Source organism: Apis mellifera, linkage group LG12 (genome assembly GCF_003254395.2).
Source record: "Apis mellifera strain DH4 linkage group LG12, Amel_HAv3.1, whole genome shotgun sequence".
In the NCBI taxonomy this organism is placed as follows: domain Eukaryota; kingdom Metazoa; phylum Arthropoda; class Insecta; order Hymenoptera; family Apidae; genus Apis; species Apis mellifera.
Genome location: NC_037649.1, coordinates 7,986,127 through 8,012,880, shown reverse-complemented (window position 1 = coordinate 8,012,880; position 26,754 = coordinate 7,986,127). Strand labels below are relative to the sequence as shown.

The 26,754-nt window shown below is 26.1% G+C and overlaps 1 protein-coding gene across 6 annotated transcripts; it reads right to left on the bottom strand.

Annotated features, from left to right (window-relative positions):
- Nucleotides 1-181: 181 nt before the first annotated feature.
- FAR1 (fatty acyl-CoA reductase 1) lies at nucleotides 182-26,618 on the bottom strand. Of its 6 annotated transcripts, none has more exons than XM_006565150.3 (7): nucleotides 26,452-26,618; nucleotides 13,423-13,457; nucleotides 5,604-6,315; nucleotides 5,012-5,260; nucleotides 4,279-4,628; nucleotides 3,016-3,612; nucleotides 182-2,827 (listed from the first exon to the last, which is right to left on the bottom strand). In XM_006565150.3, exons 3-7 carry the CDS (start codon nucleotides 5,814-5,816, stop codon nucleotides 2,686-2,688), a joined length of 1,551 nt encoding a protein of 516 aa, XP_006565213.1. In that variant the 5' UTR covers nucleotides 5,817-6,315; nucleotides 13,423-13,457; nucleotides 26,452-26,618; the 3' UTR covers nucleotides 182-2,685. The 6 variants fall into 6 exon arrangements, with proteins under 6 accessions (XP_006565213.1, XP_006565210.1, XP_006565212.1 ...); XM_006565147.3 differs by lacking the exon at nucleotides 26,452-26,618 and adding an exon at nucleotides 15,001-15,212; XM_006565149.3 differs by lacking the exon at nucleotides 26,452-26,618 and adding an exon at nucleotides 15,131-15,201.
- Nucleotides 26,619-26,754: the final 136 nt, after the last annotated feature.

The following is a 26,754-nucleotide window of genomic DNA, read 5'->3' as shown; positions in this document are numbered from 1 at the left end:
TTCTTTTAAAAATAAATGCTTGGTACTTTGACCAAAATTTATATTAACATGTCATGCCTACCGGTAGCAAATTTAAAAAGCAGTGTGTGATATTATGTGTTTCAATGTGTTGGTTTCCATATTGGAATTTTCAATTTATAAGAAGCATCCATACTTGGACATGAATGAATATAATAGATAGTTATATGTTATTCTGATATTTTTCTCCATTACAATGATTTAGCAGTAAACGCACCACATTTGTGCTAATTATAACAAGCTGGATGTCTTGGCACTCGTCAGTGTCCTCCTATGTTTTCAATTTCACCAAAAACGAAACAAATTTTTTATACAAAATCTAATTTTGCTTAATTTTATATTTATTATTAAGTTAAAATTTAATTTGATTCATATGTTCTTACATCAAAATTATAAATAATATGTCTTAATTAGGAAACAAAGATCATTAAATTAAGAGGAATATTGGAATGTACCCAAAAAAAAATTCACCTAATTATTTAATTAAAAGTACACGATAAAATGGAATAAATTTAAATATATATTAAACAAAGTTATAACGCATCCCTTCATCCATTTTTTTTTTTATAAATAATTTTTCAAACGAAATAATAATAATAATAACAATGAAACGCATACAAAAGATTACTTTCATACAGAAAATTATAATTACACTTTATCAAAGTTTGATGTTGTTCAGAAGAAGAAACAGTAACTTGGTTCGTTGATGGTGAAACCGAATGAGGATGATATAATCGAGCATGCATCGACGTAAGAATGTGACTAAATATACGTCTATAATATCTTATGTCACAGTACAAATGAACGAACAAAATGCCAAATGGCAACGACACAAAGGCACGACGAATTTACAACTCCTCTAGCCGGCGTTAAAAATTTTTTTTTTTTTCTAATCAATCATTTCGAGTCTACGTTTCCTTTCTTTATTAACAAAGTAAAATCTAAATAGTAATTTGAGAAGAAAGAATTTGATATTACGCAGACTCGAAAGGATTCGATGCTTACTAGACGTTTAACCCTTTCTGATTATTTCATCACTACACATATGCTATTGTATTATAGTTTATTACATGAAATTGTGAAAAAGTCTACTCGAAAAAGTAGCTATATATATATATATATATCTAAAAAAAAATTTTGTTTCTGAAAAGGTTAAACGATCTTTTACACGAAGAAATTGTTTATTATTTCTAAATATTGTAAAAATGATGAAAAAGGAAGAAATTTAGCGTGCGTTAAAATTGTTTGGCAATGTTATAAAATACACATTCGTATATAATAATAATCTATCGCTTTGATTTACTATCTACGATTAACCTTAAAACTTCTTTTTTTCTTTTTCCTTTTTATTTTTTCTTCTTCTTCTTCTTCTTTTCAACAGAAAAAAAAAAAAAGAAAAAAGAAAAAAATTATCAAGATTTATTTCCTCGAAAATGAAATACACGGTAAAACCTTGCTAATTAAAAAAATTATGAAAATTCCAAGGTCAATAAATAAAAAAGCTCATTAAACACAATCATTTTCATTAAAAAATGTTAACATAAATAAATAATAATTTTCTTAAATAATTTTTTTTTTCTCGAGAAAGAAAAAAAATTTTAAGGAAAAGAATACGTTCAACAAAAATATCAATAAATTACAAGGTTTTATGGTAAATATCGATTAATTTTAATCGATAAATTTCAATTAAGTTCGAGCTGCCGGCTCACGGAGTTCACGCGTCGTTGATCTCAAATCGCACTATACGCGATGATTACCGTGAAAAATAACAGACTGAGACACAAAATATGTACAGTCATCTTCCGATTTATTTCACCTCTATTAGCAATATAATAATCGTTTATTTTAGCAAAAAAAAATGTTATATATATATATGTGTGTGTATGTATGTAATATATATACACAAATGAGCATAATATTAAATATATTTGTAGCTGTTTTTTTTATATCTCCTCGATTATTTTTTTCAATCTATTTAATCACTGATCTTTTTTCAGCCTGTTTCTTCTTGAATCAATTAATTAGATAAATCTGGAAGATAACTGTATCAGGATTTTTTAATAATCTGTTTCGAATACTTCTAGTGTCACGTCATTACAAATCGACGATATGCGAAAAATCGATGTTCAAGAACAAAGTGCTCTTTTGAGGCAAACATCGAAAAAACACGATTATAATGACAATGAAATATATCCACAATAAACGTATGGTCGTAAATGTCTGAACTTTCTTTTCTGCATTTCTTTGCTGCTTGAATGAAAAGACAACGTATCCAAAAGGATATATATATATACCTTTCTCGTTAATTTTCAAATAATATAACAAAATGACTTTTACACGTGGTAACTTTGGAAGCTTCGAATGCACGTTTTCCTTTCTTTTCTCTTTTTTTTTCCCCCCCCCCTTTTTTTTTCTTTTTTTTCTTTTTTTTTATTTCATTATTTATGTCCTTTTTGAACTTGCTTCATAAACTGACACTCTCCGCAAAATTTAATATCTCTAGCGAACGCTAATTTAGTTATGAACAAATAGAAACATCGAAAAGGCCAACCGATGGGATGATGAGCAATGAAGTTGAAGGATAACCTGCACCATTAAATTATGCTTCTTTACGATTAGTTGTTTCTTATAACGCTTTTCGCGATTTTCAACCGGCATTCTGAGCCGTCAAACAATCATACGACACATGCGTAATATGGCAGACAATAGTGTAAAACATGCGCTTTGGGCCATAGGTATGCGCAACAACAAAAAACGCAGCACCACTAATAGCATCCCGAATTCTACAACTTTTTGAATCCAATATAATCTGAAATATATAATCAAATAAATTAATATTATATAATATATTACACAAAAGGATTATTTTTTTTTTAGATGTATTTCATATAATTTCAAAAAATGTAAAATTCTAATTTCTTTTTATTCGTTATTTCTCTAAAAAGGAAATATTAAAAAAAAAAAATGTACAAAAATTCCATTCCATTTTTTACTTACTTTTTAATATGTGAACGAGCAGCTGGCAGTGTCTCCGGACTGTCCTTAATAATGAACTGCCGAATTCCCAATATGTATTGTTCCAAATACGATGGCCAATCAATTTGTTTGACATCGAACATAAAAATTTGCCGATCTTCGGGGCTAAGTTCTCCGCTCAATTGTCGAACATTGTCATCTCTGAAATTCCATTGTTGCATAGTAAAGTACTCTAAGCATTTGACAGCCTTATCGATTTTCTCATGTAGACCAACCATAATGGCTGGTTTGCCTCTCAGTCGAAAAATGAAGTCCAAAATATGCGCCGGTAAAAGGTGCTGGAAGAGCTTGCATACATTGTTCACTATGGCGAATGTATGGCATTTGCCATCCGGCCACCAAATAGTGTCATTCGGTGGATGCATTCGATTGTATTTTAATATCAGTTCAACGAACTGCTGCCAGGTGATTGGATTCTGTTGACCTGTACAACAATGATATATGGGAATTGTTTTCGTGCGATTTGTCGCGGTCCTCCATGCCGTGCAAATCATCAAGTTTATTACTATGTCGACTGGCACTAAATCTGCCACCATATTTTTCTGACACAACATAGATCTGCGATAAAAAAAATATTTATTCATTAATTTGAAAAATTTAGCAGAAAAGATATCAATCTTTTAAATAGTACAATTTTAACTATTCCATGAAATTTAACTAATTATTATTTGTTCTTCTTAAATTTTATAATCCAAAAAATTATTCTATACTTCATGTCCCTTTGATTTTTAAATTACAATGTATTTTTTTTTTTTTTAAAGTTTAGCAGAAAAGATATAGCAGCAATCTTTTAAATAGTTCAATTTTATTCCATGAACAATTTAACTAATTATTATTTGTTCTTCTTAAATTTTTATAATCCAAAAATTATCCTATACTTCATGTCCCTTTGATTGACTCAATTTTTAAATTACAATGTATTTTCTTTTTTTTTTGAAAAGTTTAGCAGAAAAGATATCAATCTTTTAAATAGTTCAATTTTAACTATTCCATGAACAATTTAACTGATTATTATTTGTTCTTCTTAAGTTTTTATAATCCAAAAAATTATCCTATACTTCATGTCCCTTTGATTGACTCTTGTAATTTTTAAATTACAATGTATTTTTTTTCTAGATATAAGAAACTTTATTTCAATATTTACAATGATTTTAACATTGGATGAAAATTCTTCTCCCCTAAGAAAAATATCTAACTAGAGTACAAGAAATATTTCAAAATTACCTGAAGAAACCTTTGCCAGCAGCGGCAACAATTCCAGTTGGTCCATTTAAATTGTCCACCCATCCAGATACTGGTTCTCTAAACGAGGAAAGAACGATAGAGGGTCTTACAATTGCAATCGGCAAGTGGCCACATTCGGATTGCAACATCCTTTCAGTCAGAGCTTTGGTAAACGTATATGTATTCGGCCGATTACCGATCAAAGTCGGTGTTATATTATCAATCATCTGGCTATCCATTAATTTCGTTAAAGCCATTATTTCTTCTGGTTCCGCCGACACAGGATAAATCTCCTCAGCGACATCGTAGCGGTCACAATTACAATATGCCGTTGAAACATGAATCAGAGCCTATAAATAGAAACAAATGTTAAATTCATTCTTCGATAGATATTTATCTTCTTCTTTTTATTATTTTGATACGAAGATATTATTGGAAATATTATACATTTCATATTCATATTATAATTTTGATTAATATCACTTGAATTTATGACAAATTACAATATTTGAAATTCAATTGGTTTTTTGCTCAAACTGGAATTATTACAACAACTTCTTCCGCCTTCTTGCTTTAACGATCACAATTATTTTATATATAAATCATTATACATAAATTATACAAAAATTATCATACATAATTGCATATTTTGTTCCATCTGCATCATATATTTATATACATAAAAGTTTTTATGTTTTTCATAATGTATATTATAATATATATATATATTTACCTCTAAATTGTGCATACGATGGCACAAGTTTAACAGTTGTTTAGTGCCGATCATATTGATGTGAACCGAACGCTTCAACGGTTCGTCGAATTTCACAGTGGCAGCAGAATGAAAAACGATCGACACGTCTCTTATTATAACATTTTGATCAGCTTCTGAGATGCCCAATTCATGCTCCGTCACGTCTCCAGCTATAGGGATTATCTTCAAAAGTTCATCAGGAGTGTCCCGACGCAATTTATCGAACAGCTGTGAACATTTCCAACATTCTATAGGATTCATTCAATTCTATTAAGGAAGAAGAAGATTAATCTATTCGATTATTTAAAATTTAAATTTTTAACCCCGATTTTCGATCAAATTCCTATTGCACAAACTTGTTTTTGAAAGAGAGAAGAAATTTCTAAACGAATTTTTATGTACCGATTAGTTAACAGGGGCTTAAGAGTTCGGAGAAATTTTTACGTTTGTGTAATACTTGTGACTTTTGAAACGCGATGATTTCTTAAAACTTCCAAGTCCAAGTGTGGATAGGGCTTGGAACGAACTTGAAATTTTCTTTTCTTTTTTTTAAAAAGAAATAATAACGTACCGGCACATCTAACAATTTCTGCAACCTCTGTTGAATATCCTGACTCTTCTTAGGTCTCATCAGAATATAAATGTTCTTTATTCCGGGACAAGATCTGAGTAATTTCTCAACGAGAACTTTGCCCATAAATCCGGTACCACCGGTGATGAAGATAGATCTGTCCTTGTAGAAATCTCTCACTGACGTACATTGGTTGTCGCTTATTGTGCTCATTTTGACGCTTTTTCTCACTGACGTTTTTGCCACCGTTTCAATTGAACAAAATAATCCTAATCAATTATTCCCTCCTTTTTTTCCCCTGGACAATCCCTAATGACGTTGCTTTTTTAAAAAAAAAAATCTTTCTATTGTTTAGAATTCTTTTCCTCTCTTTTTTCCTTCTCTTCGGTTTTTATCTTTGGCTTTGCTTCAATCTTCTTTATCCTTTTTTTTTTTTTTTTTTTTTAGGATATAGATCTATATGTATATTTATATATATATATATATTTCTTCCTTTTCCTGTTTCTTTTGTTTCGTTTACGGCTGTACAAGTTACGGAACAATGAATATCGATCCCTCGAAGATGGAGAAATAGAACTTGAGAAAGTTACAATAAATATGATATACGTTCACGTGGTTCCAAAGTTTTCCAAGTTTTTCAAGTCGACTACGGATAGATTTAATTTCTATTGGATTCATTTCGTGTCTTCTAGCGACCACGGTGTTCGTTTACCTGGAAAAACAAGAGGAAAGGATGAACATTAGAATTAATCGTTAGAATTATTTTATTATTCGCTAGAAAAAAAAAAACACTTTACGAGATTTATTTTATTGCCTTTTTTTCCTCATCCTGTTTTTTTTTTCAATATCAGTAGTCATTATCGACCTCAGAGGTCACTTTTTACTTGAGAATAAGCGATAAATTATTAATGATATATATAAGTGTTATGGAAATTTCTTTTTGAATAATTAAGAAAAAAAAAACAGAAATCGAATTCAAGATCAAAGCGAAACTTTTAAATTCACTTTTTATCGAATTCTAATATTAATATCGAGATAATTATGGAAAAATATGGAATTATGAAATTAATTCGGATCTAATCCATGTTAATAATGATAGATTTCGGGATTTCAGATCCTCCTTTCAAATTTATTCAAATTTTAAAATTCCAATATTTACATATATGTATATTACATGCATTAATAATCGTATGTATCTCATTCTATCATTTTTTAATCGATATGATATATTATATGTAATTATATGTTATTTATATGCAAAATCTTGAGATATTATGCATACATTTACTGTTTTGTATACAAGAGATGTATACAAAATAATTATAAATATGAAGAAATTATATTAAATCGTAAAATCGGCGAAAAATAAATAAATAGAAAAAATAAATATTTAAATAACTTTATCATAAATATAAATTAATCTTCAATGACTTTTTTAATTTCAAAAAAAAAAAATCTCTATTCATATATTCCACAGGATAAATATTTATTTCAACAATTTATCGCTTACTTATTTATAATCTTTCAATAAAATTTCCAATCTATTCCACTTTACTTTTTTTATTTTTCTTTTGAATTTATCCCCATCGATATACAAATTTTCAGAAAAATTAATCTGGCTGAAATGAAAAAAGGAAAATATTGTTGATTTAGAATCGATTTCTACCTATTTCTCTTAGATGCACAATTTAAAAAATTAACAACAACAACAACTTGTTCTCGATATACAATTTCAAAAATTGTATCAACAAACGATTCAACAAATTCCTATCGTGGATCCTTGTTTTTTTAATCTATTGCAACATATTAAGAAATGCTAAAAACGTTTCGTTAGAGAAAAACGGTTCCGATAGGATTCTAGGTCAACGTCCCAGCTTTGAAACGGTCACGAGAATCCACCCGTTCCATGATCTCCGCGAAGACTGGAGGAAGAAAAGAGGGGAAGAACGTCGCTCGACCCCGTTACACGAGAACCCGTTATGCGACGAACAATGACCGCGACCGACTGACTGACAAATACATCCTTATTTCCTTTCCGTTTCTTTTCGTCTAATCGCGCGTCGCTTTTTTTTCTTCTTCCCTCTCTTTATAAAAGTTTCACCTTCGTATTCTCCGCCTCCTTTTCCACCACATTCGAGTATTTTTTGCATAGTATTGTATTTTGCAAGAAAGAATAAAATGAAAAAAGAAAGAAATTATTAGAGATGTATATTAATATATCGAGAGAAAGTATTACGATTCTTTTCTTCTTTTTTTAGAAGAAAAATATTTTTTTTATAATTGTAATATTTCACGTATAAGGTATTTTTATTATAGTAGGAGTATTGTCAATGTGACGTTTTTTTTTCGACTTCTAATTTTATACGAATATTATGTAAATTTGGTTGTCATACAGTTTGTTACATTGTTACAAATATCTTTTTTTTTTTATTATTTTTGAAAATTTAGAAAAAAATTGCTCGCATCGATGACAACATCTGGTAACAACATCCGAGAGTGTGAAAATGTTAAGTATGCATTAAAAAAGAAGAAAAAAAAATGTCGTAAAAGTAGCTTTGTTTTGAATCCAAGAAAAAAAGTGTGCATATTTTACCTTTTATCCAAGCATACGAGAGAGAATTAGTCAGCGAATTGTACTTGTGTTTTTGAAACACTATCTTTTTTTCTTTTTTTTTAATATTAATTTAGCTTTAAATAAATGGATCGATAATAGATTTTAGATGTAAAATTTTTCTCCCAATAAATGTATTTCCATCGAATAACGAACGCTCGTTTTAAATCGTTTTCAATGTACGTATATGACAGCTATTAAACTGGAATTTGATGTACGTAACAACGAAAGTTAACAACGCATAATTACAGACACATCGATCATTATATACCACAACGACTACTAGAAAATTATAACTTTGGAATTATTGGCTCAGGTTCGCGTATCATGCGGTACAAGGGTGGAAAAAAAGCATGCAATTCTAACGACGATGAATACAATACAATAGTTGGTACATTAGGTAATCGTAAATCATTATGAAACTACGTATGAAAATATATCTGGAAAAAGTGAAAGTTTGCTTGAATATTATTTTTACAAACGAGAAGGTATAATTCAGATAGAAAAAAGAATTTAATATAAAACGAATAAATTCAATCAATGAAATTTAAAGATAAATGTATTTTTAAGTGATCTTGAAACACATCTCCATGATCAAATATAATACAAAGCATACGGCGCTATGACCATCGGTTTTCAAGTATATAATGTTTGGCAAATTGCCAGAACAGTTATGGAAACTCTTAAACTCATTTTCTTCCATTAGTGAATATATTTATAGTTTACCAAGTAGAATAAAATTGGGAAATTTTGACCGTAAGAATATAATAAGAAATGATGCATAAAGAAAGATAAATATCAAATTTAAACTTTTCTGACAATTAACTACTAAACTTCTATTCTTCGAAGGATTAACGAAATTTCTCCAAAGAAGTTAATTAATTCTCGATATTCGTGTGATTAAGGTTTTTAAATAAGATACATTAAAACAGAGTTAAAAATAAATTAAGTTAAAAATAATCGATTATATATGATTATTTAATTGCAAGACTAATTTTATATTAATACGATATATAATTAGTGATACAATTACTGATAATTTAAAAATATTTTCTAGGATCTAAATAGATTTGTCCCTTACATAATACTAATAATTATATAATATCGTACTAATACTAATAATTATATAATATCACAATTATTTTTGAAAATAATACTCGAATGTTTACAAGTTAAAAAAAACTTTTCTTTCTCTACTTCACTCAAACAATTCAAAATAATTATTCATTAAAGTAGTAATTTTAGTATTTTGAATAATTCTTTGACAGAAATGACGAATAATATATTAAAATACCGTTTTGAATACGGTACACCTGTGATCATTTTATAAGAACAGTTACATAATACAAAAGGTCTTTTCAATTACCTTGGACGATACTGTGTGTCTAATCCTGTTAATATAATAGTCAATATTCGAAACCTACTTATTCTGACTTTCACCCACTATTCTATTGGATTTTAAAGAATTATAAATTGTCATCATTCTATACGTATAGTATTTTTCCTCCTTTTCTATTTTTAGTCTCTTTATCTGCACTTAATCTTTTAATTGCACTTATTAATTTTTTATTAATTTTTCTTGCATACATTTTTTTTCTCGTCTCTTGTTACTATTCGACTCTTCTTATTTATCGATATATTTCAATTTATAACTACGTCTGAGAATTATGTTTCATTTCTTGCAATGTACGCTGATATTAATCTTTGCTTTTTGCTATTTTTAATTCGTAAAACGTTTCTCTTTCAATTTTATCACTCTCCTCTCTTCTCATTTTTCCTATCACATTTTCTCTTCACTCTTCAAATTCTTTATGATTAATCATCATGCTCGAAAACGTAAGAGAAAAGTGAAATTTTGTCACTTTCTTCTTTTCTTTCTTTCTTTCCTTTTTTTTGTTAAACAATTTCTTTTTTTACCGAATACACAATTGGCGATGATTTTTACGTAACGCGATCATTATTATCAATCCATTGATCTTTATTGTTATATCGGTTATATAAAAGAATCATCGAAAATGATTCAATGTAACACAATAATGCAAGGATCATTAAAATTTCAAGACGCGTTCCTCTTAAATTACGAAGACGCGTTCTTCCTACTGATCATTTTCACATTACAAATCGATAACCTCGTGACATAGTTTTCATAAATTTGAACTAGATATGCATTGCTTACTACAACCAGTGCGTGTATTTCAATTTTTTATTTCATTATTTCAAACGAAACATTTTTTTTTTTACACATTTTTAGAACACATCTTTAAATCTTTATTAATTTCGATAAAATTGTTCTTCTTCCGGATAGTTTATTTTTTTTTTAATAATAAATTAAAAAAAAAAATAATAGATAAAATATGATAAAGTAAAAAAAAAAAATAGATAAATTATTACAATTTGTGTTCGTAATATTAAAACAAAGTTTCAATATAATTAAAAGTGACAAATTAATCAATAATTGCGTCTATTTCAATTTTTTATTTCATTAAATGAAATATTTTTTTACACATTTTTAGAACACATCTTTAAATCTTTATAATTTCGATAAAATTGTCCTTCTTCCGGATAGTTCATTTCTTTTTTAATAATAAATTAAAAAAATATAATAAAGTAAAAAAAAAAAAAAAAAAAAAAAAAAAATAGATAAATTATTACAATTTGTGTTCGTAATATTAAAACAAAGTTTCAATATAATTAAAAATGAAAAATTAATCAATAATTGTGTGTATTTCAATTTTTTATTTCATTAAATGAAATATTTTTTTACACATTTTTAGAACACATCTTTAAATCTTTATAATTTCGATAAAATTGTCCTTCTTCCGGATACTTCATTTCTTTTTTAATAATAAATTAAAAAAATATAATAAAATATAAAAAAAAATAATAGATAAAATATGATAAAGTAAAAAAAAAAAAAAAATAAATTATTACAATTTGTGTTTGTAATATTAAAACAAAATTTCAATATAATTAAAAGTGACAAATTAATCAATAATTGCGTGTATATATATATATGTATTGCATCAAAAATCGATTAATTTAAATTGATTAAATTTTATTTTCAAGATAATCGATTCACGTATCGATAATATCAAATAATTTATGCGTGTGAACGTGCGACAAAGGCGAAAAAGGAGAGAAATTTTATGGTTCATCTATTATGGCGATCAAATTGTAGTTGCAAAATTACGAAATATTTCACCAAAATTGTAAATTTCTTACATCACAATGCGTACGTCAATTGTGTAATTAGATGACAACTACATGCATGGATTGTGAACTTTGTTCAAAGCAAATGAATAATATTCAATAATGTCCGAATAATGTCAGCTAATATAATGAATCTATTTTGAAACGTAGACGTAAACGATATTAATTCAATTCAACGATACTAATATTATTTTAATTTCTTATTGCATATTTGAAAATGATCGAAGAAAGAAAAATTAAATCAATTTGATCGAATAATAAATAATTAATTCAATTACAAGAATCAAAAATAAAGATTAATCCAATTGCATTTTTTTTTGTGCAAAGAAAAAATTATTAAATTAAATCAAATAAAGAAATATATTCTACAATTCTAATATATTTCTAACAATTCAATTTTTTTTTCTCGAGCAAAATTTCGTTTTAATATCGAACGAAAAAAACTTTAAGGGGAAGAAAAATTAAAAAAAAAAAAAAAAATAAATTAAAGATGATTAATCCATGCATTAAAAGTTATTTAATTTTTGCGTAAGAAATTTTCTAAGAAATATATAACGTTCGGTAAACACGTCATGTTTACATATAGCAAAGCATTACATCGAGAAAAAAACAATTCGCGTAAAATGTTAGATGTTCCTCTTTTATTCCGATTTTTTTTTTTCCACGTGTTTTCCCGTCCATTAGTTTTCCCGAGTTCATTAACATTCTACATCCTATACCTTTTCCTTGAATAATTTGTTCATTAATATTCTATTCCTAAATACTTTTTTCCTTTTCTCATTTTCTGTCCCGAATTTACACTTTGTACCAATAAATTTTACTTAAATTAAACTCGAATTAGAAATTATAATCATTTGAAAACTTTGAAAATGTTGAATTTAAAATCGAAATTGTATCATACAAATTACAATATATAATGTATAATCAAATCGTGGATAGAAATAATTTTTCACGATTCGATATTATATATTTCACGAGAGTTTTCGAATCTCGTACGTATCGTATACGTAATAATTTCATTTGTTCGTAAATATCGTTCTCAACGAATAATTAATTTGATTGATGATCAATTATGATCCGGCGCATAATCGTATAATTAATTTGATCGTGATTTTACGTTTATCCGCAACGTCTACAGTTTCGATTGTAACGTGATAGTATCAATGTTGTGGCCAATGACCCTCGCCAAAGAGGAAAGGAAAGAGGAAAATAAGCGCGCGAGGGACAAAGAGAGAGAGAATAGAGAGGCCGACGGCCAGACGACGTAGCACGTCGTACCACGATGAAATTTCCTTTTTAACCACCGATTAAACAATTCAAACTTCCGGTTACCGGTTCAATTCCCACGATTCTTTTTATTTCGTTTAAGTGTAACCGTGTATTTCAACTTTAAAAAAAAACAGATCTTTCGTGTCACGTCTCGCGTAAGTAAGGAAAGGAAAGAAGGATGTCGAGATACCCGCGTCGAATTCCGAAATTTAGAAATGTAAAAAGATATAGAATTTTTAATACGAGAACAACCCGTGTACGAAACGTACATACAGATTCGATTATTCTGTAACATTGGTTCACAACCCTTAGACCGAGTGACATAACCGTTACAAGTCCAGTCGCTACTATTACCGACTGTTTCCGATCAAATTTAACATTCATCATCATTAGCATCGCTAAACGACAAATATCGATTGAACTGCGAATATTTTTACATTTTGATATTCTAGGGTCAACTTCAATTCTAATGTCTCGTCATGTATAAACAGTCGGTTCAAAGGGAAATGGCAATATTTTTTACACATGTATTCTATATTTTGAGGTTACGTTGGTTACTTATATACAATATATTATATCGAAACATTGAAAAATTATTCGACGAATAATTATCGCTCGAACGATAATTATTTTTGTTAACTTTATTCGTGAACGATGTATTATCTAATTTTTTTTTTTTCTTTTGTAATAACGATAAGAAATAAATAGAATTTGTTTGAATTCGCTTACCCATTTTATGCCATTGACCATTGACTATGTTAGACCTGTCCATGAAAAAGAAAAAAACAAAAAGAAAACTTAAATAAAAATCTTGTAATGTGTTTGATTCTTGTTGTTCTTAAACGATAACAATTATGTATCGAATGATAAAAAAATGATTAAAATGACTAACTTTTTTAATGATAAAATAAAATTCAGAAGGAAAAAAAAAAAAAAAAAAAAAAAAGGAAACCGAATCACGAATTTTATTTTAACCGATCATAAATTTGTATATAATAATACAATAATTTCAATTCTGTTCGAAAATCGAATTTTTTTAATCCGAATCGTATTTTAATTAGCTGGAAGTGTTTAATTTGTAATTCTCACTTCCTTCCATATCTTTGAAATCTCTAATCAATTTCCAAGTGTTAAAATGATTTAATGTGCCATAAATATTCATTCTTTTTGTAAATGTACAAGAGGAATGATCAAATGTAACACGTAATAATTCATCATTGATTTCTACATGTTTCGATTAATATACAAACGATATTATAATAATTTTTATTGAATTTATTACATCAATCACTGCAAAAATCTCATTCTTACTTATTCTTATTTAAACTTTTAAAAAAAAATATCACTCACACAACATAAATTTTTATCATGTATACACTTCCACGTGGTATCCATTTATATCTGAATTCCTCGTTCACTATCGATAATTGACGCCAATCAATTATCAATATCACTTTATATTATCGTGCGAATTTATCACGTGAATTTATTCATGCATATATATATGTATATATATATACTTATTTAAATTTAAAAATATTTTACAAATGTAAATGAACATATTAATATTCTTATCGTGAGAAAAATCATTATCGTAATAAAGATTTTAATCCGTTCGTAGTTTAATTCGTTGACTTTTATCACTTGTATATGCTAAAATTTATCTTACGAAAAATTATTTATCGCCGAAATTTTAAAATCTTTCTATTATTTAACGAAATAGAAATACTTTCGACGAAATAATTCAATAATTAATCAATATTATTCCATTATTGTATTCAATCTATATATATTTCATATCGTTTTATTTCTTCTTGGAAAATTATTGATATAAAAATTTGATTTGACAATAGTAAAATCGATAGGCAATGAAATATTATTTTCAAAGATTATTCATTCATTCTTATTAAAAATCCTTTCATTTACACGAAGGGAATAAAACCGAAGAGAATCGAATGAAGTAGAAATGTCAAGTTCAATACAACGACTAACTTGGTATTACGACTATTGATAAAACGAAAATAACCGATGCTAATCGGTAATTAAATTCAAATTTAAATAAGACAAAATAAATATACCTACACCCGTAAAAAAGAAAAGTAACAATGTTTTTATTCAATTTAATAAAATTCGTCGAAATATAAAAAAATACCAAGGAATTAGAAATTCAAAATCTTTATCCAGCATACACGCGCACACATATATATATATATATATATATATATATATATATATATATACACATACACGCGCGCACACACAAATCATCAATTCGTACATATGGGAAAAAAAATATAAACAACTTACGAGATAGTGGAGAATTGGACGAGCACAATCCAAGAAAATTAGTTTTAAAATTTCGAGAAAAAGGAATGATAGACGACACGTATCATTCACTATTGGTTGCGATTTAGGGATACTTCGATGCAACACTTACCGCGTATCGAGGATTACTAACAGAATATGTGGGCCAGACGCCTTAAAAACGAACTCACTAACGAAAGGTGAACTAAGCCTACTTGGGACCAATCGGGATACCTTATAGCTGACTCTGCGTGAGAGGTTGGGGTAATTTCCCCCACTACTTACTTCCTATTACCACTTGCTACTGATGCATCTCTAAGCATTATACGCACAGGATAAGCGGGTTTGTGGGGATTTTTGATGCGTTTCATCTTTCGTTAATCCTTTCACTTTTAAACGTATGTATATATCATAAATTGAAAGACCATTGATAGGTTTTTTTTTGTGATATTTTTCTACACGATATGCATATAAATTAAAAATGTTGACATTGCAAGTGTAAGATATAAAAAGTTATTGTCTCTTACTTTTCCTCTTCTCCTTCAATATACCTTATGTTTATAATAAACGTATATTTGATTAACTCGATTAAATGTTAATTCAATTCTAAATTCAATGTTACATTTAAAATTTAAAAATTAATTATTTTATTGATATATACATTTTCAATAATTAATCGAATTAATATGTAACGATATTTAAACGATACATAAAATGTTACGCTAATTTTCAATTAACTTCCAATTAAAGGTGCAATATTATCGATAAGACACGTTTTAAAGTGAAACGATTGGGGGAAAAATGCAAATTAACCGTAACAAAAAATTAAAAATATATATTATTTTCAACTTTGTTATTTTCACATATGCAATATTATACATTTGTTTTTTATTTCGAGATATAAATTATGGAATTCATAATATCCGTTCATAGTTCATGTTTTCAAAATTCATATATGATCTCATAGCGCAAAGACAAGAAGAAGGAGAAGAAGAAGAAGAAGAAAGCATTAAAATATATTTTAATGTGCTAATTTTTCTTAAATTAAATATAAATATTTTTAAATTAGAAAATAAAAAGAGAATCTTTGATTTTGAAGAAGTAATATTTATAATAATATATATATATATATATATATATATATATATATATATATATATATAAAATATATATTATTTTCAACTTTGTTATTTTTACATATGCAATATTATACATTTGTTTTTTATTTCAAGATATAAATTATGGAATTCATAATATCCGTTCATAGTTCATGTTTTCAAAATTCATATATGATCTCATAGCGCAAAGACAAGAAGAAGGAGAAGAAGAAGAAGAAGAAAGCGCACTAAAATATATTTTAATGTGCTAATTTTTCTTAAATTAAATATAAATATTTTTAAATTAGAAAATAAAAAGAGAATCCTTGATTTTGAAGAAGTAATATTTATAATAATATATATATATATATCGTATCGTTGAAAAAGTAGGCTAACGGAACAATATGGAATTAAGCGACAGTACAGTTGAAAGAATCGGTACAATGAAATCGCCTTAAAACATTGGCATTAATAATACACCGATGGAATAATATCGATGAAAAGAATGGAAAGGGCACGACGAAATCAGATTTTCTTATTATTTTCTTCGTTCTTAAATTTCAATAGATTTTTTTTTGGAATATTAAAAAAAAAAATTATCTATTAAATTTTACAATTTTTTTTTTTTTTATTCATTTCGTTGACACACACGTTTCTTACTATCTAAATAACCCTGTATCGAAATAATATCCTTTTGCAAGGATATAAATAGGAGAAAAATGTTTATTAACTATCGACTCCTCTATAAAAGAAACGTGTCAAGATACGCATCGTGTCGATTCATTTCCAAGACTATTGTATTGCCAATAAGTGGAATCATAAATGCTTGTTATAAAAATGTTTAGATCCGAGTAGTGGTTTTTACTCTTCAAGAAAGCAACAGCGATTCTAAGAGTGTAACTATGTTATAGTTTAACCAACAAGAAGCTCTGATATTCTCTTCGTGTTCATCCACCATCAATAAGATCGGTAATACAAGGAAAAATATTGGAATAAGATTGGACGTCCAAGATTAAAATAAAATAAAATAAAATTTACTTAAAAATTCCGATGGAACAGAAAGATGATGAAGATTGAGAAAACATATCGATGAGTTTCAAGATCAAGGTAAAAATCCTTCAAGTGATGATGATGATTTTAATATCTTCTGATAAAACGCACGTAATATCGCTATTTATAAAAAAATTTTTACAAATTTTATTTCTATCGTATCGTATCAAAGATAAAGATATAAATAATGAAAATAATGTGAATGATATACATTGATCTTTCTTTTTTCCTTTTTCTTATCTCAAAGATTTATCTTTGACTCGAAAGAGAAATGTTAAATATGCGAGATATGATAATCATATTATCATCCAAACTGTATATATATATATATATATTTTAATAAATGATATAAAATAGGATAAAAAAAAAAAAAAAAATCAAAAGAAATTACTTTATATTCAAGGCAAGCCTATGTTCTTACAAAGTTATGCGATGGATATTTATAGAGGTACATTGCATGTTCAAATTGTTTTGAAATGTTTGCCGTTATGTTCGATACCTTGATCCCTTTTACCCTAACCATAACACGCAGAAAGTTGGTCGTGAGTGAAAATATCATTGATTGAAGCAGTTCCTATGTTTATTATTAACCCTTTGCCAATCCTTTTCCGATTCCCCATGGAGGATATTCTCGAGGATATTTTTTATCGTCGTGAAAATTAAAAGCTATATATAGATATAATATAAGCTAAAAATATCGGAATAAATAATTTCTGCCTATGAATTTGCGAAAAGGAGACGATTAAATTAATCTAGAAAAAAAATTGCCAAACTGACAAAAAATATAATAAATATAAATAAAAATGGAAGTTGATCGTGAAAAGATCGAGAAATAATATTTTAAATGACGTTTATTTAGTTTACGTCAAAAAAACATGAATGTGTTAAATTTGAATATTATTGAATATTTCTTATTCAGAATAAAATATAAATTTTTTAAAATCTTTATTATATAAGTTTATCTTTATTTTATAAGTTATCTTATTTATTTGAAAATATATCTTCTTATATTTTCCTCGTGTTTTTAAAAAAGTCAATCCATTGATTTAATATAATAATTATATATAATTATATACAATTGTTATAATCTTTTTCTTTTACATTTACGTGTATAATTAATGTTATTTAAATAATGTTATTACAAAATATTTATAATTTGTGATAACATTCAACAATTATTATGATCGATATAAATTTAATTATTATTTATATATATATATATATATATTTAAAAATATATTTTATTTTTATCCTTTGCCGATGAAATATATTCGCAAAAATAATAATTTTATTCGTATAAATAATAAATTTCGCGGAACAAAGTCTACAACGGATGAACAGAAATATTTTAAGACAAAATACTATATGTATTCCGCTTTGCATGAGAATTTTTATGCAATCACGCAGATTGACATGTGCTTTTGTTTGCAATGATCAAGGGCGAAGTGCAACAGCATTCCATCCAGCACACCATCATCACTTCAATGTATGAGAGGATAATATAGAGAGAGATTGTAAATGAAAAAGTTAAAACGATCATGTCCATTAACACAGTCGTAACTAAGACTATATTATCCCCCTCGTGTCAAAGGTATGAAATGTGCAATTCGATAATTTATGGAAATTTATATCGTATTGTAACTTTTATATTTAACTTAAACTTTAGAATCATCTCTAAGAAATAATGGAACAAGGAGACAGTTGATATATAAGTAAAAATAAATCGAGAGAGAGAGAGAGAAAATATATATATATATATATATATTCAAATATCAATTATTTCACCTTGTATACCTCGTCTAACGGATCGAGAATTTTGTTCTCTTTTATCTTCATTGTTTAATCTTAAGTAAATCCTTTTCCTTTTCCTCGACGAAATTCGTGAATTTAAACGGGCCAAATTAATGTTGAATATTAAATTACACGATGATATAACACGACTATAAAAAGGAAAAATGATCGAAATTATACGATCGATGGTTGTATTCGAAATGAGTGTCGATATAATATGTTAAATGTGTGTATATATAACCTAGGAACTTGTACCAAAATATATATATATACAACACGTATTCCAAAAATATTATTCGAGCAAAGATTGAAGTTAGATGTTACGACTAATGCTAATGAACCTTTTATGTAGAAACATAATATACACAAATGATATCTTGTCTCTGAAACTCGTTTCGATATAAATATTTCAAATGAGATGTTTACACGTAATTTCTGATGAAATTTGATGAAAACTATGACCGGTTGTTTGTGAATTTAATGAAATTTTTTTTGGAAAAATTTCCAAGGAAAGATTAATTGCACAATTCATAATTCTAAGATTTGAAATTATAAAAATATTAAAAATTGCTTTTAAAATAAACAATTTGAGGAAAAATTGGAAATTATCGGATAAGAGTTGAATTCTTTGAAGATTATTGAAATTAAATTGAAGATAAAATGTGTTCCGATTTAAGAAAATAATAACTGACCATTGAATTATTCGATAATATTTTTCGATAAAAAAAAAAAAATTTAACTCAATTTATATAATTATTAGATTAATTTCAATGTGAAGAAATTTTCAATGTGATAAATATTATATGATAACATAATTGTTTACTCAACAAGTTTCTAACTAATTTTACACATTTATCTAATGAATTGATAAAAATAATTTTTCTTTTTTTTGCACTTAAAAATAGAAAATTTCTATTATCGCGATTATACAAATATGCGCGACTGATTGATAGAATCGATACCGAAGAAAGCATGAAAATGTTATCGGTTATCTGAGCATTGAATGTGTGTGGCATTGTAGAATTAAAACCACTACTATTATAATCCAATCCTATATGGTTTGTTTGATTTACACTATTGCTTGCGAACATACGAAGATAACGTAACCGATTGCATATCTCTTGCTCTAGAAATTCGACATTTCTTGGTTCCAATTTTCAATTGAAATAAAAAATATATTTAACGTTTTTTTTTAATCTTTCGTTAGTTATTTTAATCGTTTGTTCTTCTAATTTATTTCTCAACTGTGATATCGAAAACTTTTGGATATATAAATGATGAATTTTCATTTTCATATACAATTTCTAATTTTTAATCAAGATCTTTTATTTTCTTAATATTATTGCACAATATATTAAAGTATATCAATGTATACGTGGAATGTTTTGTAAATGGTGGTACAATCGAGAAAAAAATGATTTTACACAAAGAAAAAAAAAAGAATCAGAAGAAAGAATTTTATCAAGTTTGAAAACGTTAATTATTTTTCAATTAGATACGAGTGAACAGAATCATTATACGTCATTATATACGATTACACAAAAATAAATAATAAACATGGAATAAAATTTTATCGCTTAAAAGTTCTTGTTTTTGGAGAAAATTAAGATTAAATATACAATAACAATCGAGAAGTAATTAATAAATTTTCAAATTTTTCGAAAACTTTTAAATGAAAAAAAAAAAGAAAAAAAAATGTAATCCATGTATCTTTTGGTTATTTAAACACATTTAAAGTAATCAACTATCGATAGTTCATTCGTATCTAATTGAAGAAATAGCCACTTAATTGTACTTGATAATTTTTCAAACTTGTTTTACTAGTTGTACTTGACATTTTCTCGAACTTGTTTATTCAAAAAATTTACTGACAAAATTATATTTCATATTTTTATTTCATTTTTATAGAATCATTTTTTTTTTAATTCTTATCCAATTGTATTCTGTGTGTATACATATATATATATATATATATATATATATATATCAATGATTGTCTTAAGTTTTTTTTAGCCTTCGAGTAAATATAATATTTAAATATTATAAGAATATAAAAATATCATAATATTTTGAGCAAAGATTTTTAAGAGCAAAGAAATGTAAGAATTTTAATTTTTTCTGTGGTCATTTATAAAATAATAAAAAATAATTTATGATAAGAAAATTTTGCGATAATAAAAAGTAAGCATAAAGTTTGAAGATTATGAGGATTCCTGGGATCGTTCTGACGTCAAATGAATGATTTGACATTTTCATAATAATATATGAAATAATATATATATATATAATAATAATAATATATATATATATATATAAAATATAATTTATTAATATATTTTTCATAAGAGAAAAGAAACAAAAGGAATCTAAAAAAATAGAAGCTAAAACAAATTATTATTAAATATATATATATATTATTAAAATATATTCAAAAATAGAGAATTATTTCAATAAATTTATTTAATATTAGATAAAAAGATATAATTTGAGAAAATAATTTATTCCTCGTTAAAATATATATGAATTTATTGGTTATTGAGATTTCAGGAATAAAAAAGACACAAGGAACAAAAATTATCAAATTTTATTATATATTAACATATATTTAATATTATAATTATCTTTATAATTTCAATAATTTAACATATATTTAACATTATAATTATATATATTAACATAACGTTATTATCCTTCATATCTTTTTTTCCAAATCTTCATATTTCTTCAATTCTTTATTTCGCCCTCATCTCACGTTTCCTCCTTCGTTGTCGATCGAAACGAAATAATAAAATCATGCGTGTTAATTGTGAATTTAGATCGTCGATCAAACATCGAAGAAAATGCGCACAAGCAAATATTATTCGAGCTACGACAAGTCAGTTTTTACATCATGACCCATATTTGTATATGTGGACATCGATCATACTTCTACCAGAGTGGCACTTTTCCTTACTAATAAGCGGTGCCGCGTATTTGAGAATGAGCTTGCTCAATTTCGAAACAAGGTTATTGAAAGTGTCCCAGGTGGCTCCTATTAGCTTGTTTTACGATCATCTTGGTTTGTACAAGGACGATCGATTACGATCTAGAAGGATAATAAAGAAGCCTTGTCTTACCACTTGTTTGTAAGCACATGTGTTTTTTTTTTCTTTTTTCTTTTTACATAATTATTAAACTAATTAATATGAATACCTTAGCGCCCCAAGATTTTGAAATCTGTGTAAAACTTTAACCGGAATCAGATCCCTTATGGTTCTTTCTAAAACTTTCCACATATATCTAAAAAAAATGACGACGAGATCAACATATAAAACGGAAAAATAGATTTTATGAAAAAAAAATTGCATTACGATGTGCGTGCGTGTGTGTGTGTTTAAATATAGAAAAATCAAATTATTTATAAGTCTTGAAGAAAGAATGAAAATAAAAAATTCTTGCAAACTTTTTTTAGAAACAATTTTTGCTTGTTTCCTCGAATAATAAATATCGAATATTCTTATTAAAAAAAATTTTTTTAAAAAATAATATGCGGTTTTTTTTCACCCCCCGATGTATCGTAATTTTGATATTTTATTTTCTCTTCGATGATAGATCAGAATCGAAGACTTTTTTCCGCTTTAAGAAAAATAATAATAATTCTTTCTCGGTATATACAATCAGTTTCAGTGTTTTCCCTAATAATAATAAAAATCGAAAATTTTTTATTTCGCGCGAAATACAGATTTGCATATATGTTCGTTAATGTCAATTTACTTAACTTGAAACGCTAATTATGCACCAACAGCAAATAATCTTGAACGGCTGCATACGTTTATGAGTGTTTGAAACGATGATGGAAAAAAAAAAAAGAAAAAAAGAAAAAAAGAAAAAAAGAAAAAAAAGGAAAAAAATAGAAAAAGTAGAAATGAAAAGAGAAAAGAAGAAAAGAAAAGAAAAAGGAAATTCAATTCAATTCATGTTTTTTCGTGTTCGATAAGTAACGCTTGTTTAAGATAAAGTCTAAGTAATTTTGTTTGATACTTAATTCACTTTACTTACGTTTTTACTTCCTTTTTTTTTTAATTTTATCGGTCATTTTTTTTTTTTTTTATTTTTTTTTATTTAATCGATCGAATAGCTAGCAATAATATTTCGTTGAAATCTTTATTAACACGATGATGATGACATTATAATATTAAAAACAAAAGTAAATATTTTGTTCTTTCAATCTCGTGTTCCTATAATTTACGATATTTGGATATTTTAGGAAAATATTTTATTTAAATTAAAAATGTGTAAAATAGTTGATAAAATTAAATTAATACAAATTTTTATTCCATATATAAAGATATGATCACTGATAAGAAAGATTTATGTTATCGGATAACAATGTGTAAAACAGAAATTAAGATAGTATAAAAAGTTACTTCATAAGTTATTTCATAACTTGAAGATATATTGTAAAATATATATTTTTTTCATAAATAAAAAAAAATAAAATTTTAATCAAGATCCATTACTATATTATTAGTGATGAATTTATCGAATGTTATTATATCGTATCATATCACGAATCTTATTTTAAATATCTTACATATTTACAATTCAAATCTTTTATTTTTTTCTCAGAAATTTGTAAAAATTTGCAATTAATCATATAGATATAACAATGTATATAGAATATATTTTTTAAATATTAATGCAAAATTTTATCGAGAGTTTGAAATTATGACAAACACAGATAACCATATAACACAAATATAAATATTTTTTAAAGAACGTTTTTATTTTTATCAAAAAAATTTTAACATTATATTTATAAAAAATTTTCGTATTAAATACGCATATAAATGCTTTTGATAAGTTTTGTACATATGTTTTACTTTTTTTTTTTTTTTTTTGAAAAAGAGAAAAAAATTTATTAAAAATGTATAATCAATATATGTTTTATTGTTTATTTATTAAACTTTATTAATACATTATTATATCTGATTTTATTTTAAGTTACAATCTGACTTTATTTTTAAATTTATAATGAAAAAAAAAATTCGATAAAAACAATTGATTTTGTACAAAATATGTGCTATAAATCATCAGTATATTCATTAGCAAAAAAAAAAAAATTAATAAAAATTGAACATTAAAAGTATAAAAATGTAAAATGGGATGCAAGAAGGGTACATGCCATTTTCCTAGAATCCGCCCTTGTGTTCAATCACGCTCTAATAAACCAATACATACACGAGCTGCTTCGAAGCACTTTTCAGTGATCAATGAACCGATTATGAAAACGTTCCTCAGTCTATGTAATATGTATTGAAATATAGAAAGCAATATAATGATAAAATGTTTATCCGAAAATGTAGACAAAATAGACAACTATAAAAAAAATATATTAATAGACAAAATTGAAACGAAATTTGATTAATTTGTTTGTTTGTATTATATATATCACAATATATTATATATAGATTTCAAGATTATTAAATACTTAAAAAATCTTTACACATAAAATCAACTATATTATTTCAAATATATTTGAAATAAACTAAACAATATTTCGAATATTTTATGAATAAAAAATAAATTTTCCTAACATCCATTTCTAACAAATATTTATAAATATTTGTGAAGATGTGATTTTTATGAGAATATAAAGAAACAAATAGTTTGTAAATATATATTTACCGTATTCTTTACTTTTGTTCAATACTTTTTATTATTCCTCAATATTAACGTTTAATATTTATTTCTAGATTATGCATTACTCATTGTACGTTAAACGATCGTTAAATGAAATAGAGAATCCAAAGATTTCTCGTTGGCTGAACATATACAAACTGAAAGAGTAGCCATCGCGAATGACAACCCTTTTACGCGGAACGGACAAACGCGGAAGTAACACGCCATGTATTGATCATGTTCCGAGGATTTACCGACACCGGATAATATTTCCAGACAAAAAATCAAAATCATTGTCGTATTGACTTCTTGTTCTTTTCTCATTTATATAAAATAATAGTCTAAAATTGAATTGCTTGTACAATTTATGTTACATATATACGTATACTAGAGAAATTAATTTAAAAAAAAAAAAATTAAAATTAATTTTTACTTTCTCTTTCTTTTATTTAAATTTATGAATGTATGATTTATTTTTAAATTTGTTTTTAAATTCAATTTAATAAGAATAATTACATATATCATAGAAAAAATTGCAATTATATAATGATTAAATAATATTGGATATTTTTTAGAAAACAATAATAAATAATATAATTTATATATCTACTTTTTAATTTTTTAATCAATTATTAAGATACTCGTATATATATATATATATATATGTATATATTACAGGATATATATAATTATAATTAATATTTTATTCCTTTATATATATTATATTAATAAAATATTTATTAAAAGAAATAAGAACCAAAGAATATTAATTTATTGTTAAGCCAATAAATTATTGCAAAATTCGTAGTAATAAATATATTTTATATATAATCATTTGTTATCAAATACAATTTCCATGGGATTATGACCTATACATTAATTGAATTATTTGATATTGTTTTAAACATAAGAAAATAATAATTAAAAAAAATAAATCAATTAATATTTTATTTCAATAATAAATAATTTACTATATTACTTATAATATCTATGTGTGTGTATATATATATATAACAATAAAGAAATGGAAAAAATTAAGAATATGAATCGTAAGTATTTCACACGATAAACCGGCATGTGGGTTCGTGTTGCGCACGCCAAGAAACGCGCGCATACAACTACATTCAGTTATATATCAATATATATATATACATATTATATATACATATATATATACATATATATATATATTATATATACACGATTATATCGAGACAATACGTCGAAGAAAAAGCAAAAATCCGCTAATATTAAAACTAGATATATATATATATATATGTATCTATACCTATATAGATACATATATATATATATATTCCTAACAACATGTATGATAAAAGTCAAAATAAATCTCTTTTTTCAGTCTTTAAGAGTTTGAATAAGTCGAGAATGGATCCGTCGAGGATATGATGAAATCATGTTATAAGCCGTAAAATTTTCGTCATATCTTTCACAGACACGGCGGGAAAATCGTTTAACTAATATCTAGTAATATTGTAAAATTACACTAGCTATTGATCAACTATAGTTTCTGTTATCAAACGAAAAACTAACAGAAATTTAAGGTAAAGAATCAGAACGAAGTAGGTATCCGGCTGTGCCACTCGACTGTTCGATTTTCGCATACCAACTTCAATATCCCTACTATAAATTTTCCAGATACTATAACGGATTCTTATTATGGATCATATTTTTAATGATTTTATTGTCGACATGAAGACATAATTATATATTTATAAATGTAGAAAACAGATTACATGACACCCACAATATTAAGATGTATGATAGCGGGCGCGGCTTTTCACTTCGTACCGAAAGAAAACGATTTCGTGTCACTGATTTCTCATGTACTTACGTTATCCGAGAGCGTTTTCTTCGTTAACGGTCTGTAAGTTGTCCACAAATGAAACTCGCACTACCGATTTAACACAGAATCACGAATTTCTTATATTCTCGGCACTTTTCAGCTCGTGCTTGTCGCACGCCAACCGAGTCCGCCATCTTGGGGCAACCGCCAAATCTCCCCAGGCAAGACAATTGTTTCTCATAAAAATCTCTAGGACTATGTCTCTTTCTCTTTCTTTTTCTCATCCTTCTAACAATTAGTCGACTATATTTTAATTTTTTCTACTTCTTTTAAATTTATGAACCGAAACTA

Bases quoted from the DNA above. Each gene is read 5' to 3' on its own strand.
- FAR1 (XM_006565150.3), bottom strand. From the start codon at position 5,816: ATGAGCACAATAAGCGACAACCAATGTACGTCAGTGAGAGATTTCTAC. The intron at 4,629-5,011 runs GTAAATATATAT...TTCTATTTATAG, and splicing joins ATCGTATGCACAATTTAGAG to GCTCTGATTCATGTTTCAAC. The intron at 2,828-3,015 runs GTAAGTAAAAAA...TATATATTTCAG, and splicing joins GCTCGTTCACATATTAAAAA to ATTATATTGGATTCAAAAAG.